The sequence below is a fragment of the Gossypium hirsutum genome, chromosome D11 (assembly GCF_007990345.1).
Source record: "Gossypium hirsutum isolate 1008001.06 chromosome D11, Gossypium_hirsutum_v2.1, whole genome shotgun sequence".
NCBI lineage: Eukaryota > Viridiplantae > Streptophyta > Magnoliopsida > Malvales > Malvaceae > Gossypium > Gossypium hirsutum.
This window is the reverse complement of record NC_053447.1, coordinates 7,247,661-7,267,897: the sequence shown is the minus strand read 5'-3', so window position 1 is coordinate 7,267,897 and position 20,237 is coordinate 7,247,661. Positions and strand designations below refer to the sequence as shown.

General features: G+C 36.4%; 3 protein-coding genes across 3 annotated transcripts; 1 reads left to right on the top strand and 2 right to left on the bottom strand.

Moving 5' to 3' along the window:
• Window positions 1–1,151: 1,151 nt before the first annotated feature.
• LOC107911589 (plasmodesmata-located protein 8) lies at window positions 1,152–3,930 on the bottom strand. The gene is made up of 3 exons (XM_016839441.2): window positions 2,689–3,930; window positions 1,743–1,850; window positions 1,152–1,664 (listed from the first exon to the last, which is right to left on the bottom strand). Exons 1-3 carry the CDS (start codon window positions 3,443–3,445, stop codon window positions 1,660–1,662), a joined length of 870 nt encoding a protein of 289 aa, XP_016694930.1. The 5' UTR covers window positions 3,446–3,930; the 3' UTR covers window positions 1,152–1,659.
• Window positions 3,931–4,493: 563 nt separating this feature from the next.
• LOC107911590 (auxin-responsive protein SAUR36) lies at window positions 4,494–5,682 on the bottom strand. The gene has a single exon (XM_016839442.2). It carries the CDS (start codon window positions 5,287–5,289, stop codon window positions 4,786–4,788), a length of 504 nt encoding a protein of 167 aa, XP_016694931.1. The 5' UTR covers window positions 5,290–5,682; the 3' UTR covers window positions 4,494–4,785.
• Window positions 5,683–15,512: 9,830 nt separating this feature from the next.
• Window positions 15,513–20,017, top strand: LOC107911591 (Golgi SNAP receptor complex member 1-2). Its single transcript, XM_016839443.2, has 6 exons — window positions 15,513–16,169; window positions 16,431–16,618; window positions 17,969–18,058; window positions 18,140–18,211; window positions 19,323–19,452; window positions 19,538–20,017. The coding sequence occupies exons 1-6, from the start codon at window positions 16,037–16,039 to the stop codon at window positions 19,633–19,635; spliced, it is 711 nt and encodes a 236-aa protein (XP_016694932.1). The 5' UTR covers window positions 15,513–16,036; the 3' UTR covers window positions 19,636–20,017.
• The last annotated feature ends 220 nt before the right edge of the window (window positions 20,018–20,237 follow it).

Sequence of the window (20,237 nt, the reverse complement as noted above, 5' to 3'; positions counted from 1 at the left end):
AGTCATCTCAACAATAAGTAAAATAATAAAATCTTTGAGGACTTGTAAATAAATATTAATAAGTTTATTTAATATAATTCAAATAAATTAAATTTTTTTATTATTTTTCATCTCTTTCCTTATATATCTACATAGCAAAACGTCTCTAAATTTAAATTATTTCATTAATATCCAATCCATCTCCCTCTCCCACTTACATCAACTGGGTTTTGATTTTTTTTCTTTTCAAATTTAGAATTATTTTATTGATTTTCAATCATCAATAATAATTTATTCTTATGAAAATCCAAACTTATTAGTAAAACTAATGAAGATCCACAAGTGAAGAACTATATAACTAATTTTTTATTATATAGTTTTGACTTGTTTGATTAGTATCTAGCTTTTATATTTCTATCGGTTTAGTACCTATATCAATATCATAAATAGACTGCAAGATCTTCTAGTTTAATTAAAGAGATGAAAGAAATAAAAAAAATTTAATTACTTTTAATTATAATTATTTATATTTATTTATAAATATTCAAAGACTTTATTATCTTAATTATTATTTAATGTGGTTCATTGATGGGTATGGAACTAATGCATCAAACATTATCCCCATGTATATACATATATATATACATTTTTAGATGTCTATTAGGCATTTATGATCAGCGACCCGAAAATCATATGAGGTCCGGGTTGCCTACCTGTGACTCAAACAGGGCCCACCAATCGGATACATGCAAGCCTTACAATATGAAGCTCGCAAAGGGTGTTCGCAAGGGAAGCTCACCTACTTAGCTCGCACAAGACAATAGGAGTTCGCAAAGGGAGCTCGTAGGTCTCGGCTTGCAGGAGTCGAAGGAGTATTCAGCAAGCAACCCAGAGCAATACACGTGTCCAGTATGCATAAAGCCTGTTAAGAGCGTCAATAGCTATGTATATAAAGATTCGATTCTCCCCTCTAATGGAACACAACGGAAAATTACTCAACAATATTATATATTTTTAAGTTTATATATTTGATCAAAGGAATTTTATATAGTTTTTTTTATAAAAATGCAAAGTGGAGCCTTTTTATCGTCTAAAACTATTTCATGTTGGACCATTTGGTAGTGCATCAAGCTGATTGATAATATTGCATTAGATGGGTCAAACATAGATAGTATGGCCTTAAGCCCAATAATTAATAATATTGCATTAAGCTCCTTTTGTTTTGGGACTAATCTTCTCATTTCATGTTATATTTACATAAGATTCACATAGAAACGATTTTGAAACTGAAATTGAGATATGGAATGGTTGAATCTGTTGGAAACAGAAATGCAAATTTTATTGAAGATTTTCTCATCTAGAGAAACGAAGAGAAGGCAGATAAAGAAGCCGGATTTTGATTGTCGGTTTAGTTTACTTACCAATTCATAATTATGATCAACTTGGCTTACTTTTGTGAAGGATAAAGTTTTGCTGAAGAAAGGTGATGGATTTTCATGTCAGCTTTGTGAAGGAATCAGCATATGTTGTGAAGTTGATGGAGATTACATTCACTGCAGCCTCCCTTCTTTTATGACAAAAAAAAAATAAAAGTAACTGATAAAGTTGCCACCTTAATATTAAAGAAAACAACCCAATACATTAATAACGAATACTCTTTCGGAAGCTGGGCAGGCTCATTCAATCTGGGAAAAGAATAAAGGTCAAAGTTATTATCTCTAAAAAATATGAGGAAACGGAGAGAAAATTAAGAAGAGCTTTACGTTTGGTTTTTCGGCAAACTGAGAGAAGAACAATCAGAACCACTACACCTGCCAATACACCCACGATTATTGCTACTGTTTTCCCCACATCATCTTCGTGGGAGGAATCTACACACACACAAAAAAAAGCCAATGTTATAATAATCACAATTATTTAGCTTCCTATGCCTATACTTACAGACCCTACTTCTTTAGTTTTTTAACATCACAATGCCACTAGCAAATTTGTGTTTATGTCTTTTCACCTTATATATATATATTATCCTTTTAATTTATTTATTATTTTATTAAGTTTCAAGTTGAGAAAAAGTACTTTATGTAGAGAAATTCTGAAAGAAAACTGGAAGGTTTTAGGGGGAATCTTTCCACTATTTAGGGTTAGGTCATGGTTATACCAATATTCCCTCAACTACTTTATTGATCAGCCAACAATGCTGCTTTTAAGGCAAGTTCTTATTCGAAATGAAAGTGGGAGATGGTGGATTCTCGATATGTGGAATTCACCTTAACGGAATGTAACACTTTTTTTCCTTCATATCTATCAATACTCAATAGGAGGTCAATTAAGATGCTGCTAACCCTTCGAAGTTACTGCCTTATAATAAAATTGTTGTATTGTATAATTATTTATTTTGCTTTCTAACTAAAAAAAAATATTTTAGCTCTTTATTTAATTTTTCATTTTTTACCTTTCAAATTTGTATTATTTGTTAAATCATCTCAAAATAGATAAAAAAAATTATAAACTTTGATGATATGATATACACATAAATTGTCATATAGACATTACATTAATAATTAATAATTTTTTAAAATTTTAAAAAATATTTTTAAAACATCAAAAAGTATGAAAAGATATTTTTAAAAATTTAAAAATTTAATTAATTACTAACATGTAAAACATGAGGATTAGACTGAATGGGGTTATCAAGGATATGAATTGCACCTGGAGTGAGTTCAGCGTAGTAGCCGGATGCCCAGTATCGAGCATAACACTGCCCTAAGTACACACCAGCGGCTGCAGCTGATCCACATAAACTCTTAAGTTTGGCCACAGCATCCGAAAGGCATGCAGAGCAATCAGAGGAGCTCAAGTCCCCCAAACACTGAGAAAACCCTTCCACCAACCCTGAGGAACTGACTTTGAAACCAATAGCCGACTGCAAGTCAGCTAGAACATCATCTCTACGCTTAAAGAACTCCACATCGTTGTTAACACTTCTACTGCATTTCTTGAACATGAGAGTCGTATCGGGACTCCCCAAGAAATTACTATGCTCATATCTTAAATAGCAGCCTTCGAGTTGTACTGAAGCGCCGTAAGAGTTGGAACAAACCAAGCCTATCTGGTTAACAGCACTTTGCATACATCTTGAGCATTCAAACATCGGCAAATCACCCCTGCACTGGTACAAGCCATATATGGCGCCTTCAGGAGGGGTTGAACTTCCATTTCCAAGAGCATACGCATCGTAAGACACTTGAGAGGATGAGCTAACGACTGATGATAGAAAAGAGTTGAGGTTACCTTCAAATGGGGAGTTTGGTGCGTACTTTTCTTGAGAGCAGCCAGCGTAGATTAAGACATAAGCTTTAACCAAATGACCAAAGCAACTAAGAGAGAGCAAGAGAATGAAGAGTGTAGGGAGTCCCAAGGCTTTGATAGTTTTGTGAGTGGGGTGTGATTCAAAGCTCCCGAACATTTTTTTTCTTTGTTCTCCCTTGTTTTTCTTTTCCCAATTTGACTTTCTTTTGTTTCTTTTTGTTTTGTGCTCTGTTTTAGTGGTGAGGAGGTGAGGAAGTGATTACTTTTTTGCTCTCATTTTTTTTTCCAGCTTTCCTATTAAGAAAGGCCCCATTTAATCTTCCTTGGGCTACTCAAATTTCTAGAGTAAAATAGCCTAAAAAGTAGACCATATGCCGTTTCTTCCATTTCTAGCCAACAGCTCGTTGCATCCTATTTGGGCTCCTAATAAGGCTGTTGCTGCCTTTGATGCCATTGGGCAGGGACAGCAAGCAGCCCATTATCTTACAAAGAAGAATAGGGCTTCTTCACTCAAGTGTTTTAACCCAATTGGGACCAGCTTCGTTGGGATTCTCATATGAGTTGTGTAACTATGGTCAAGCATGTTCAGGTTCTCCCCCACATAAGCATAACGATATGAAATAAGCTTGTATTTTTCTCAAACAGAGGGGGGGGGGAACAGCAAAACGGGATAATGTGAAATGAAAATTGAACCAAATATGAATAGATGCACATGGTCCAGGGAGCTTTATGTGGCAATTGGCACAGGCCATGACACTCTCAAAAGGACCCGTTTTTACGCATCCGAAGTATTGTGGTGCAATTCCCTCAAGATTCGCCACTCCCACCTTCAAGATGCGTGATATTGACATTTATGGTGACAAACACTGTGCTGGCTCTTTTCCGTTAAGTTTGGTTTTTATATTTTATTCCTCTTTACTTTTTAAATATCTAAAAGGAAATAAATAATAATAATTAAAGACCCAGTTTTTAGTCAATTTCTTAAATCAAACTATCAAAATCGATTATTGCCATTCTTTGCAAAAGTAGAGAAAAGACGTGCATATTTAGAATACGACCAAAATTATAACTGAAAAATCTTTTTTGTTAGAGGCACCTATTACTTTACTCAAATTGAGTTTTATATTATTACTAAACATGATGAACCACTAAATATTTATTTTAGCACTTTCTGACAAATACTACAAGCAAATAAACAGTTGCAATAACGGAAAAAACGTAACATGTCTTATTGTAGTAACCAATTTCATTTGTCTACTGTAGCATTATTTTGGACATAATTCTTTATAATCTTATCGAAAAAGTCACTTCTACAATATATATTCTCAATGAGTGTACACCTAAAAAAGTGAAAATCCATTAAACGAAAAAGTGAAAATACAAAGGTAAATAAATCCGCTACCAAAACAAAAATTCCGGGACATCGTAATCACAATCATTGACCACAATTAATTATCGTCATCATCAGCCACTACTTTTACTACCACCACCGGTCTCTCAATGGTGGCCCTTACTCGATATTTTCCTTCCTCCGGTTCCCGCTGCGATCCGGGTCTGGACCTTCTCAAACTCGGAGAACCGGCAAGGAATGGTGATTCCACCTTGGTGGCTAAATCCATATTCCTCTTCGGCTTTTCTCAAGAGCTCGCCGAACAAAGGGTGGTTAAAGTAAATAACCGGCACCAAAACTCTATGAAAGTCGCCGTCTTTTTTACCAACGTAGACGGCTAAGTGCCCTTTTGGAACTTCCATCCGTTCCTCTTTGTTGGGGTCTTGATCAATGAGAACGTAACCCGACCCAGGTTTCACTGAGCATAGAGATTTGGCTCTTTCTGTCAAACGGCGCCCCCAACTGATAAGCTTGGAGAAAGGCTTCAAGTTACAAAAGGACCCAGCATGGGACAGGTGAGGGTACCCAGGTGGGTTCCGAGGTTCGCGGATGAAGCATCTGGAGATTCGGACAAGCCGTTTCCCGATCTTGAAGCCTCTTATCTTTCTCATGGATCGTGTCTGACCGGAAACAGAAATAACTTCAAGCAAAAAAAAAAAAAGGAAGAGGAGCTTGGATTTAAAAGGGTTTGGTTAGAACGAAAAAGAAGCTTAGGAAAAGGGCCATGGATCGGCGATGGACATGGTAAGGCGAGAGAGAGTAAGGCAAACTTCAGAGAGAGACGTTGGTATATTAGACATCCTTATTCCTCTCTGCAACTGAGTATTTCATTCGAAACGAAATTCACATGAATAAATTGAGCCTTAATTTCTTATAGTCTCGCCCTCACTTAAAATCTTGGGTAGTTGCAGGTAGAATAGGGAGATGAAGGACTTGTCTTATAAATAGAAAGCGAAGCAGTGAAAACTCTTAAAAGGTCAAAAAAAAAAAAAAAGGAATTCGGAAAGGTGGTCAACGGGAGGACTAAATAGAGTTTAAGAGGGGCTGTGCAGGGTCACTCTCACGCGTAATAATGTGTTGGAAACTTTCTTTTTTTTTCTTTGGAGAAGGTCATCACCGTTGGATTGGCATTTCCTTCTCGTCCCCGCATTGAAAAGGAACTGAACTAATAATTTAATAAATAAAAATATTATTTAATTATATTTATGAATATTTCGACAAGGAAAATGGTTTTATAGTTTTAATTTTTTTTGAATAATATAAGAATATTCAAATATCCTTGGTCAAATCAAATTTACATTGGAATTTTATTGTGGCTCACAACGATAAAGGGCTGTAGTCCATAGAATGCTGATTGTGGAGTGCCCTGAAAGTCATGGCATCAAACTTCAAAGCATTAGGTTCCATGCGTAAGGTTGCATGGCCTCCGACGAATTATCAATTATTGCATCCTTTCTTCTTCTTCTTTTTTTTAAATACACAATTTAAGGCTCTAAATAAATATTTTAAATATAAATTATTAATGTAATATCTTAACCACTATATATAGAAATATATACATTCAATAAATTAGATGATTACATATAATTAAAAATGAAATCTTTAGAAATTACATATTTAAATGTTATATTATTTAGTGAATGCATTAAATATAAATTCATATCTTAAATAAAAACATGGAAGTTAATTAATTTAATATCTCAAGCACGATCGTAATATTATATACAAATATTATCAGGGCTTATTACTAAAAAAAGCATTTTTTTTTAAATTTACCGAAATAGGCCACTTTTTTAATTATTTACCGGAATGGGCCATTTTCCGCGAAATCGCGTCCACGTCAGCGCGATGTCAGGGTACGCACAGGAAATCGCGTCCACGTCAGCGCGATTTGCTGACGTGGAAGGAAATCGCACCCTCTAGGACGCGATTTGCTGACGTGGCATAAACAGTGTGTTTTTAGCTTGGAAAACTTTGAAAGGTCATAACTTTTGGCTCGGTTGTCCGATTGAGACAATTTTTTTTGATTTAAAATAACTTTTCGAGATCTTCGTGCTGGAAAACTGCTTAGAGATGAATAGGGACTAATTTGTAAAGTATAATTTGTTAGTTACGAGTATAGGGACTAAAGTGTAATTATTTCAAAATTAGCACGAAATTTTTGTATTTAAGAATATTTGAATGTTATGGAATGATGAAATTGAATTTGAATTGAAAAACGAAGCTTAGATTTGAAAATATGACTATTTAGGTTTTAGGGACTAAATTGAATAAAATGGAAAATTTTAGGGAACTTCTCAAAAGTGGAATGAGCTGACTTATACCTATAACAAGATGATATAAGACAATTCTGTAAAAAAATATCCGCTGTTTACTTCAAATAAATGAGGAAAATAACGATTTGAATGTTTCAAAATTTAATTTTAAACCGAAAAAATCAAAATTTAGGGGCAAAAAAGGATCTTTTTTGATGAAAACTTAGGCAAACCACCTTAGGCCATTTTCCAGCGCGTAGATATCGAAAATTTATTCGAAATAAAAAAAATTCGTCTCAATCGGACAACCGAGCCAAAAGTTATGGCCTTTCAAAGTTTTCCAAGCTAAAAACACACTGTTCATGCCACGTCAGCAAATCGCGTCCTAGTGTCAAGGGCCGCAGTTCAAAGCCCGTGACCATCGCACCAAATGCATCCAATGGAGGTCTATTGCTCAGATGGGGATCATTTGGCCCACGAGAACTGGCCCGATTCAATGAGATATTGGAGAAGCCTGTCAGATTGAAGCCTGGTTGGCCCGATAGCGAAGAGATGGCAACTTAGGCTAATATGGTAACTAATCTTAGAAGATAGAGAGAATCATATCTTTTAAAGATTAGATTAGATTTGATATGGCATATCTTGTAAATCCCTAAAATAAAGGGATATGGTTAATCTCGTCCGTCGATGTATTTGTATCTTAACCGTCGGTTTTGGGGGAGCTCAACTATAAATAGAGAGCCTCCCCCTCATTTGTACTCACTCCTGAATTGTTTCATTATTCCTTGTGAATAAGAGAAGTAGAGAGCATTTACTCAAACACTTTGCGAGCGCTCTTTCTGTTGTTCTTTTGCTTAGCTTCTTTTGGCATAAATCACTTCCGCTGTTCAATTGGTGCCTTGGAGGAGTTCTTAAAGAATCCTCATTGAGATAAGGCTGACTTGGGCGAGTTTGGAGCAAACGGATCGCCTAAGGCTGCACGGATTGCGAGACGAAAGGTCTAGCCCCGTGACAAGTGGTATCTGAGCAGGTTTTGAACCAAGTGATATTCGAGTTGGTTCGAAGGCACCGTTGGGATGTCAAGAGAAGAGTCTGAACAAAGGTGGGCGAGGAAGTCTTTGAGGGAGATGTTGTCGGCTTTTGAGGAACGCGTGGGGAAACTTGAGGAGTCCATGGAGGACGCCAAAGAGTCGAGCAATGCGCTTGGGGAAAGCATTGATGACTTGAGGGAGCAGTCAAGGGACTTTGTTACCGAGTGTCTCACTTTCCACAGGGATAGTGTACAAGAGTTACTAGATTCCCAAAGGAAGAAGCTGACGGAGAGGAACAATGCTCTCGAAGCCATGATGATGGCTTTGAAGGAGGAAACAATAGCCACGACGAGGGCTTTGAGCACAAGGATAGAGGAGCTCGAGGGAGAGTTAGCCTTGTGTCAAGCAGCCGTGGGGAAAGGAGTGTCAAGTGCAGCACTCAATAACGAGGATGTCCCGAAGCCGAAAGAGTTCGCTGGGATAAGGTCCGCATGCGATGTGGACAATTTCTTGTGGAGGATGGAACACTACTTCCGTGCCAAAGGCATCGTGGATGATGCGGTTAAGGTAAATACTGCTTCAATGTTTCTTACTAACATTGCGCTTTTATGGTGGCGACGTAGGACCACAGATAAAAGGCAAGGTGAGATTGGGACGTGGCAGGAGTTCCAATGCGAATTGAAGGGACAGTTTTACCCAGAGTTGGCTGAGGAAGAAGCCTGGGAAAAGTTGCAATGGATAACGCAACGAGGCACAGTGGGGGAGTATGTTCGAGAGTTCAGGGAACTCATGCTCCAAGTTGCAAATGTGACCGATGAAGAAGCATTGCTTGCTTTTCAAAAGGGATTGAAGCCGTGGGTCAGACAGGAGGTGGAACAAAGAGGTGTCCAAAACTTGTCGGAAGCCATGACGGTAGTTGAATCCATAGTGAAGCTTGGTCAAGGGAACGACAAGCTTGGGTCTTCCAAGTCCGATGGAAGGGGCGTATGTGAAATAGATCACAAGGAAGATAGTGTGGATGGCAATGGCAACAGCGACAATGGTGGTAATGGGAAACCACGAGTTGGGAAGAAGAAACCCAAGAGGAAAAGAGACAAGTTGAAATGCTTTCTGTGCGACGGTCCACATATGTTGAAGAAATGTCCAAGGAAATCCGCGCTTAAGAAGAAGCCGGTAGGTAAGGCCTTGGTACTTGGTTCGAGCGCAAGGGGTGCCGAAGCCAAGGGGACCAAAAGCGAGAAGAAGCCAGTAGAGTGCTTTTTGTGTCAGGGTCCGCATAGGTTGCGGAAGTGTCCGAAGAAGTCTGTCATCGAGGGGAACGATAGAGCAGACAAGGAGCCCAAGAAGCTTGGTTCAAGCAAGGGAAAAGCCGAAGCCAAGAGGGCAAAGAGGAGCAAAAAGAAGCAAGTAAAGTGCTTCTTATGCCGTGGTCCGCATGAGTTGCGGAGCTGTCCAAAGTAAGCCGAAGTCAAAGGAAAGGCAACGTCTGAGCTTGGTGAGTCGTCGGAGGGGCTTCCACCCAAGGAAGAGGTGAGTTTGTCATCGAACTTAGTAGAGAAAGTTGCGATGAAAACAGGGAAGCTGGGACCAATGAGGCTCAAGTTGAGTGAAGCGTCAGAGTTGGCCGAGTCATCGACAAGGCTTCCACCTATGGGAGAGGTGGGTGGTGCATCGGACTTCAATGAAAAGGAAGCGATGCATGTGGGACAGTTGACCAGAGTAAATGCAACGAGTAGGGCAGCTCGAGTTAAGAAGCGACGAAAGCTGAGGCAAAAGTCCCAAATAAAGGGAAAGGCTAAGGCGTCGAGACGAGATCGAGACGAATCAAGCCAGTGCCATTCAAAAGTCGTAACGAGGGCGTTGCGAGAATGGGTGGGGGAGAATGTCACGGGCCGCAGTTCAAAGCCCGTGACCATCGCACCAAATGCATCCAATGGAGGTCTATTGCTCAGATGGGGATCATTTGGCCCACGAGAACTGGCCCGATTCAATGAGATATTGGAGAAGCCTGTCAGATTGAAGCCTGGTTGGCCCAATAGCGAAGAGATAGCAACTTAGGCTAATATGGTAACTAATCTTAGAAGATAGAGAGAATCATATCTTGTAAAGATTAGATTAGATTTGATATGGCATATCTTGTAAATCCCTAAAATAAAGGGATATGGTTAATCTCGTCTGTCGATGTATTTGTATCTTAACCGTCGGTTTTGGGGGAGCTCAACTATAAATAGAGAGCCTCCCCCTCATTTGTACTCACTCCTGAATTGTTTCATTATTCCTTGTGAATAAGAGAAGTAGAGAGCATTTACTCAAACACTTTGCGAGCGCTCTTTCTGTTGTTCTTTTGCTTAGCTTCTTTTGGCATAAATCACTTCCGCTGTTCAATTGGTGCCTTGGAGGAGTTCTTAAAGAATCCTCATTGAGATAAGGCTGACTTGGGCGAGTTTGGAGCAAACGGATCGCCTAAGGCCGCACGGATTGCGAGACGAAAGGTCTAGCCCCGTGACACTAGAGGGAGCGATTTCCTTCCGCGTCAGCAAATCGCGCTGACGTGGACGCGATTTCCTGCGCGTACCCTGACATCGCGCTGACGTGGACGCAATTTCGTGGAAAATGCCCCATTCCGGTAAATAATTAGAAAAGTGGCCTATTTCGGTAAATTTAAAAAAAAGGGCTTTTTTTAGTAATAAGCCCATATTATCATATCTAAAATAATCACAACTACAAAATACATAATTAATTCAAAATGATGTAAAATATTTTTGTTTGGTGTATCTTTCAAGTCCTCAAATGGCTGGTATTGTTTTTTTTTTTTTAGAATCATATGTAAGTTATAGAGTGTCCTTTTTTGTAATTTTATCTCCTATTTATTATTTTCTTTCGAGTTTTTCTCCAAGGAAATAGATTTTCCTTCAGCCTTGTGTAGCTTTTTTTTTTAATTCAGATTAATTTAGGACTTATGTTCTCTTCATTTTGATCTTCCTTTTCATGTTCTTTTATTCGTTCTATGATTTCCTTGTTTTTTCCCTTAATGGTTCAAGAACTATGAGTTTAATCATTTTTTTTTGTTGTAAAACAAACAAATCAATCAAACATTATTAACTAATAATATTCACCCAACTCTTTGCAAACAGTTTAGCCCTTCATTTTTGTCAAAAGCTAGTTTAGCAATACCATTTATTTTTATGTTCTCTTCTCTAAGATTATGTTCAAGTTCTCAAAGACCTATTTCCAACAGAAGTTGTTGAATATGTCAGATTAATGTTTAATGAGATGTCTTTGAAAATGCTTCATGAATTTCCTCGATAACATTTAACTTGTTCGTCTGAATCAAAACTTTATCATATTGTCTGCTCTAAAGAAGAGTCAGGCCATCTAAAATACCCTAGAGCTTGGCGTTAAAAAACAATCATTGGCACAACCGTCTATTAAATCCAAGAATCCAATTCCCGTGTTGATCCCTGAGAATACCCCCCGCAACAACATCCCCGAAGCCAACTTTAGAAACTCCATCCGAATATAAACGGGTCCAATCGTCAGTCCTGCTAGATGTTAATCTTGACTTCGACCTTCTAAATTGATATTTCTTGTGCATAGAGTTACACTGTAAAGCCCAACTGTACAAACATTTAATAATTTCATCCACACTCCATGACAACCTTTGAAAAATACAAATACTTTTGTTTTTCTAGATGCGCCAAGCTACTAACCCAAAGAAACACGACCAATCAATATCCCTCAAGGAAAGACTATGATGATTACCCAAATTAGACGTAAGCTATTCATGCAAATCTCCCGAAAAGAACTATTCCTGTTTGTCGGTTGGAATAATCTACGACCAGACATCATTCGCAAAAAGCCCACAAACTATACAACGCTCCTCTACCCTAACGTCGCGTCGCACTCACTCCACCAGTGTTAGTAATATTTGTTTGAAGGCTACCCAAATAAACATCCTAACCCTCTAAGACCCTAAAAATTTCCATGTCAAATTCCAAACTTCCTGATAGAGGGTTGCGCGTGGACCAAGATCGAGTTGCCAAGTCACGAGAAAACTCCTACGAGGCTCTAACAAACAGATCTGAAAACAAATCAGAGAATAAAATTAAAACTAATCAGATCTGAAGATAAAAATCCCCAAAACAATAAAGAACAGCCAAGAATCAAAATACTTATGAATGAGGTGTTTTCAGAATGCAAGAACACGAATTCGAACTCCAAGATTGATTTCCAGTCAACCGAATCTGTCAAGAACACCAAAACAGCAAACAAAATTAAAACGATCAGATTTTAATAGAACTTAGGGTTTGGTGCGACAAGAAGAAAAGAAAGAAATTGATGGACTAAAACGGTTCTTGAAACCCAAGAGATGTCGATTTTCCCAAATTGAAACAGCAACTCAATTTCCCCTAAAATTCCAGCAACCGAATTCAATCAGATTTGACAAGAAGAATTCGGCAAGATCAATTGGGAAAAGATGGATTTAATCGAATTTGGCTGCCAAGAAAGAGTGCCGATCAGTCTTCTTGAATATTAAAGAGGCTGAAAATTCAACAAGAAGATTAAATAAGTTAGAAAAAAGAATCGACACAAGCAGAATCTAAGAAAAGAAATTGAACAGCAAGAAATTAAATTAAAGTCCTATGAAGCCTTGAAATCCCGAAAGACTTCACAACTCCCTTCAAACGGCTCTAATCTCTCCTCCAAAAATATCAATGGTAAGAAGAAGGTTGAAGATGGCTCCCACAATCAAAGATTGTTAAAACAGCTTCTAAAGAAAACTCAAGAGAGAATTCTTGAAGAAAAATCTCAAAGAAAATTCTGCACTTAACAAATCTGAAATTTCAATAAAATTCTAAGTAATGAATACAAGGGGTGGCCGGCCATCACTTATATAGGCCTCAAACTAATCCTAATCTCATTAGGAAACTTAAAAATTAACCCTAAATAATAAAAATAATAAAAGAATTTCGGCCTAACACTTAAATGGGCTGTTTTGGGCCGAATTTAACACGTAATATCTCTAGAGCCTAAAAAATTAAATTAACAAATAAAATGTTTACAAATTGGGCCCTTTGATATTTTGGTCTGATTTTCAACTAAGTATGTATGAATTTCTTGATTGGACTGGGAATTTGCTTATTGGGCCTCGCCTTCAAGATTGGGCTTGTTTTCCATCTTCTACTGAAATTGGTTCGTTGATGCTCGTAACGGAGATCCAATGCGCTTTGGGTGCAAGATTCGGTTTCTTGGACCAAGATTTCCAAGATTTGAAATCTTGATTTTCTTGATTATTGAAATCGCTCCAAACAGCAAAATTGAGCCAAGATTCGGTTTCTTGATTTTCTTGAAAACAATAAAGTGAATCTTGATTTTCTTGATTTGAGCCCATCACCTTCTTGAGCTTGGGTTGGGCCTTTGTGACTCGTATCACTTCCCATTTTTGGTCCTAAGAACTCTCTGTAAGCATTTTATAAGCACTCTTTATGGAAAATGACCCTGATCCACTCTTAGCCCAAGCAATTCTATTAGGTCCTGCTGAAGAATGAGGTGAGGGAATACTAACGATGTGTCTTATGATATCATCTGACAGCCAAACCCTCAAAAGATCCAAATTTCACAAACCTTCATCTATAACCATATCATTAAGTAGACAGCCTAAATCAAGGTTTGTATGCGTAGGAATTAGATTAACTAAGGGTCCAATATTAGTAATCCAGTTATCCTTCCAACTTTTAACTCTAAGGCCATTACCCACTAACCAATAAATATTATCCTGGAGTAAGAGTCATATCTTAGAAAGAGATCTCCAAAGGAAGTACCCCTTATCGCAAGCTAAGGAATCAGAAATGCCTTCTTTAATATCATATTTTGATTTGAGAACGCGAACCCATAGAGAATTAGTGTGAGCCACAATATCGAATCCCAATTTTAGCATAAAAGAATTGTTTTGATACCTCAGTTAATGCAATTCAATACCAACACAAGCTTTGGGTTGATAGACCATTTGTCAGTTAACTAAAGAAATCTTCTCTTTTTCCCCATTCATGCCCTAAACAAATTGTCGCACCAATCGTTCTATCTCCTCACCAAACTTTTGTGGAACACTCAAAGACTACATGAAAAATATTAGGAATTGACAAAAGCACGGATTGGGGTTATAATGGTTGAATTCAATGGCGAAGTCAAGGAGGGTTGGCAAGGTCTCAAGTTCCTTTAAAATGGAAAATTTTCCATTTAGGTTTATTTATAGTTTATAAAATTTTAAATTAGTAATGGTAAAATTGTATTTTGGCCGCTCAAAATGATAAAAAGTTGATTTAATTTTTTAAAAATTATAAAGATATAAGCAATTAAAATAGTGAAATGACATTTTTACTATCATAAAAATGTACAATCTAATTTTGACCCCCAATTTTTTTTTTGGCTTCACCCCAGTTGAATCCTTTGATTCAGACATGATTTTTGGAGTTTTAAAATATGCTTTGAATCTTTATATTCTTTTTTTAGGAGTGCAATGTGCCTTATCAACATATATTATATAAAACGTTCAGCGACCTAATGAAACAATTACCCTTTTAGATTAAAGGGTCGCGCCATTACATCTCGAGACACCCAATGTTTTTAAACTTTTAGTCTATTTGCATGGTAGGTCTATCCCATTTTGAAATTAAATTTAAATAGCCCTTAAAAATACAAGAATAACAAAAATAAACCTTTTCATTTTTTTTATTTTTTTAAAAAACAATAAACATAGAAAACTATATAAAATTGTTATTTAAATTACCCAAATATATCCCTCAAATTTTTTTTCAAGTTTTAAATAAGAAATTTTGACTTGAGGAAAATTCTTGAGAGATATATTTGGGTAATTTAAATAACAATTTTATATATTTTTTAAGTTTGTTATTTAAAAAAATAAAAAAAAATGAAAAGTATTTATTTTTGTTAGTCTTATATTTGTTAAGGATTATTTAAATTTAATTTCAAAAGGGGACAGACCTAATATGTAAATAGATAAAAAATTTAAAAACATTTAAAGGGTAATTGCTTTATCAGGTTTCTGAACTTTTTATATAATCACATCAGTCCGGTGGCACTGGCACCGAGGTTATTGTTCAAAACAGATTTTGAAGATGTGTATTTTTATAAATAATAAAAAAACTGGGCATTTTTATAAAAAATCCCTAAAAGGATTTATAGATATGAAAAGTTTTTTCTAATAGTATATATAGAAAGTTAAGATGTTACTTATGTTATTCCGTACAGTACGCTATGGTATTCAGGAGAGTTTGAGAAATTCAAAAGCAGAAAAATGATACGGTGATGTGGATGAATTTCCACAGCTAACGCGTATAATCACTAATCAAAAGAGACGACTACTGAAAACAAAAGACAAAATCATATGTCATCTCTTTTATCTCTCCATCTTTCCGTATTATCTTTGAATAATATTGAAAAATATTTGAGCTCATTTTCTTAAAAATAAAACCAAATGAAAACATAATTCAAATATATTTAAATCTGTGAGAGGGGTAAAATGAATAAGTTTTTCCCTTATTGCTCACCAAATGGCTAATGAAATTGGAAGGATCCTTATTTGAAAGGAGTTGAATTGTGATAAGATATGATCTATAATTCAAATTTAGGGATAGGGATGAATTTAATTACACTAAAATAATATTAATATTTATATACAAATTAGAAAAAATCAGTGTCGCGGGAAGGAGAACCGAGCTTCCACTAAAATTTGGGCTATGAGGAGATACAAATAGGCTCGATCCAAGAATTGCATACAGTCACTACAATACGCTCTGCACGGGTACCCCTACAACATCCTCTCCCTCTCTTTCTCTATCAGGCTGAGGCTGGAGCTGATTGAATCAGAACTGGACAACAAAATTATAGAAATCCAAGTCATAAAAGCTAAGCAGCGAAAAGAAGAGGAAAGAAAAGAACAACGCACTCAACGGCATTTTCATGTATCCGATTCAATGGTCATTATCTGTAATCTCCATCACTGGACTTACATTACAACTCAGCGCCAGGGCAATTGAACTACCGACATCCAAATGACGGATACGAATCTGGATCTACAAGAATCGGGTTGGGAGGAACTGAGGAAAGAAGCTCGAAAGATCGAAGGCGATCTCGATGTTAAACTCTCTTCATATGCTAAGCTCGGTGCTAGGTTCACCCAAGGAGGTTTCCCCCTTTCATTTCGCTGTATCTCTTTAGAATTTTGTTCCAGACTTCAATTGTTATTTTCTACGATGTGCATTGCTTATATATTAGTAGATTAATGAAATTAAGAACAAATCTGTTGAAAAATCTAAACATACTCTAAAAGTTTAATAAGATTTGTTTAATTAGTTTCGTTTTTCTATTTAGGAATTCGTAGCCTTAGGAATAGGGTGATCTTTCTGTTTATTCATGATGATGTTTACCTACATTGAGGTTATGTAGATGCTGGGTCGCCAACGCTTGGGTCGAGTAGATCATGGAAGTCTATGGTAATTGAAATTCAATCATTGCTTGAGAAGCTGCTAGACATAAATGATGCTATGAGTAGATGTGCTGCATCTGCTGCACCAACTACTTCGGTAACCCAGAAACTTGCGAGGCATAGAGACATACTACATGAGTTTACTCAGGTTTAATCCGTTGACTCTGCTTTATAGACCTGTTTTCAGAAGTCAGATTTTCATGCTTAACTACCAGATATTAAGACCCTTAAAGAAATATGAACATTTCATGATATCTTGTCCTATGTTACTGTTGATAGGTAAACTGTAAATACTTTTAGCAGTCGTGTTTCTTCTAGGACTTGTCTACATTTGTTACTTCCATGTTTATTGGCCACGGGTTTAAAGTTTGAACCGATCATCTTACTAAAAATTTCACCATAAGCTGATTCTGAGGAGACAAGCTCTAGCACACTTATATCATACTTGGTTGATCGGTTTTGACAATCCTTAGTAGGATATCTGTACCTTCATTTGGACTAAAGTATAATTCTGGCATTTTATTTCTTAAGTATGTAAGAGTTCATGGTCCTTGATTATTACTTGCCTGGCAATTTTACCTTAATTGGAAAAGAATTCAGTATAAGCAACGAGTAGCATTTGGTGCAAGTACTTAAACGAGAACTGTTTTTTAAAATAGCAATACATGAGTATAAACATATTATTATTTTTATTATTGCTTTTTGTTTGTGTTACAAGGTACTGAGGTCAAGCGTTTATTGGTTAGAAAAGAAAAAAAACAGTGAAATTCTCGAAGGTTTTGGTCCATGGGGTTTTTTTTTTGTTTGGGGGTGGGGGGGGGTGGGGGGCTGTTGTTAGCTTCATATACATACCCTTCTAGCAGCTACGGAGCTCAAACTCTGATATAATCTCTTCTGTTGGTTATCGTTCTATTTTCTGTGTCTATAGAAATAATTTTCCTCATGGGACAATTGGGAATTCCTCCAAGTTACATGAAAACTTGTTGTAGGGATAACCTGTAGTTTTCGGTACTTTTTGTGTTAGAGAAGAGTAGAGCAGTACCCGTGTTATCTTTTACATATTGAACTAAGTACTAAATGTAGGGATAACTCATAGTTTTAAGTACTTTTATGTTTTACATTGACAAAGCGTAGGGTTTCTTCAAAAGTGCTTTATTTGCAACTTTGTTCATTGTCCTATAAGTTAATGTACCCATATTCCTTGGAATTACCTCAATTACATATTGTTGTTTCCTGGTATATATCAAACGAAGCTCCCCAAATGCATTCTTTCACTCTTAATTTCTCAAGAGTTACGGATTCCCTCATTAATTTGCTTCTACATACCAAAACTGTGGTTTCTTTAGTTGTTTCATTTACCATTTTGGTTTCTTGCACTATAGATTAATGTACCCATGTTCCATGAAATACAAAGTTACTGCTTCTTTTGGATATTGTTATTTGGAAAAGTGGATTATTATTTCTATCCATTCGAAGTAATGCTATAAAATTTTGTTAGGAATTTAGGAGAATTAAGGGAAATATAAGCTCAATGAGGGAACAGGCAGAGCTTCTGAGTTCTGTCAGAGATGATATCAGTGAGTTTAAGGTAGTCATTTTCTTAAATTTGTTACTCTAATTCCCAATACTATGTTGTTTCCCAAAGTTTACTATATTTGCTTTCATGTAGGCATCTGGGGGTATGTCACCAAGAATGCAATTACTTAGAGAGCGAGCGGCCATCCACGGGAACATAGCTCATGTAAGATTGAATTTGTTTTGATCAGTGTATTTCTTTGTGCATGCTTTGTTGCAAGAAATTTCCCCTTCTGTTTCCTGTCATTATATTGCAATTACTTATCAGCTTGGAGAGTATCCTAAAATATATGTGTTACACACGCACTTAACAAACTAAACGAATGAATCTATTGGTCAGAAGGTAAAAAACCTCAAACTGGTGGTTTGGTATGTAGAACCCGAAAATATCAATGGCCAAAATCACTAGTTTCAACCCTCAAGTCTGTGATATAGACCTCAAATCCAAATCTCAATAACCAAAAGTTAGCTCAAAGCACGAAATACATAATTCTAAAATCAAGCCCATAGAAATAAAATGAACCCCCAAAAATCCTATTTCCTATATTTTTGCCTAAAATGAGTATACCTCCAATCAGATGATGGCCTTCCATCATTTTGGTTTTGATTACTTGATGTATACCCTTTTACCTCTTGATCATCACCGCTGTATCTAAAGGAAGTCCTAATTTCTTTCTTGCCATAGAAGGAACTATTTTAAACTTGAAACACTATGTAATAGACTTGTGGCCCCTGAACATTAATTCTTCTTGGTGCTGCTACCTGCTATCACAGAGGGGAAGCTATGGTTTCTGCATCATATTTATTTTAAGCTGTGGCAAAGGATGGTATCCGACTAAGTTGTAATTTTTCATCCAAAAAAGATATTTTTGTAGCTGGGTTGGGAGGAGGAAAGAGGAACTGAATGTCCCAAACTGATTCTAGAAAGATATGTTAATGAGAATTTTACGTGACCTCTCTAAGACATATAAAAACATGTGCATGCTCGCACAGAAACAAACAATTGTTCACGTGTTTCTTAAAAACAAATTTCTCTAGCTTTTTCTACAGGTAATTTAGTAATCTTACAAGTGCCATACTTCCATTTTTGCTTGACAAGATTGATGTGGCATACAGAAAACGCTCTAAGCTTCCAATTTGTATCATAATATTTTTGTTTACTAGCTTTAGCACCCTGTAACGAGATAAGCTTGTATTTTATTTATTGTTGGTAGTTTGCCCTTTTGCCTATTTATGGAAGCGTCCATTTTCCTTACCGCTATGTTTGTTTGCTATAGATAGATGATGTGATTAATCAAGCTCAAACGACAAGGGCTGTGTTGGGCTCTCAAAGAGCTTTGTTTGGAGATGTCCAAGGCAAAGTAAAAGTTCTAAGTGACAAGTTCCCCGTTATCCGTGGCTTGCTTGGTACTTAATTGTGCATCTTTATTACAGACATTTTATTAATTATGAAATCATTTTGTATACTAAATAAAATTCCCCAATATTCTAGGTTCCATCAGATGGAGGCGTTCAAGAGACACACTTATTTTATCAGCCGTAATTGCTGGTTGTACGTTGTTCCTTATTATCTATTGGCTCTCAAAGTAACTAGAGATACGAGTTATTAATAGGGTAGTGTTCAAAGTGGAAGGTTTGGCTTTGCTGAGAGAATTTTGCAGTATAATTTGTTAGAACCGATCACATTCTCTGTTAAGCTTGAGGTACCTTCTTTTTGGTGCCATTACATAGAAAATCACATTTTTATTTAATGTGCAAGTCAGTTGCATTGCTCAATCATAGACGGGTGCTAAACCGGGGGTATCATATTGAGTTTTTTCGAATTCATATTTTGTTCGGCTCAAATCCTTTCGGATTCGATTCTTTCAGGCTTGGACTTTTTAGATTTAGATTAGTTCAAGCTAGGTGGGTTTTGATGGATTCAAATAATCTTGAATTTTCTAAGTTATAAATATTTTAATTTTGAATGTAATAATTTGATTTATTTTTATATTTGATAACACAATTACCCTATTAAAGACATAAACTTATATATAACATTGATCATGATAATCGGTACCGTACCGGTCAGTATGTATCGAGTTTTTCCTCATTTGATATAAAGTAATCTAGTTTCTATTACAATCAATATTTCAGTGTGTTTCGACCATTTTGATGTGTTTTGGCTTGTTTCGGCCAATATCGAATTGTAT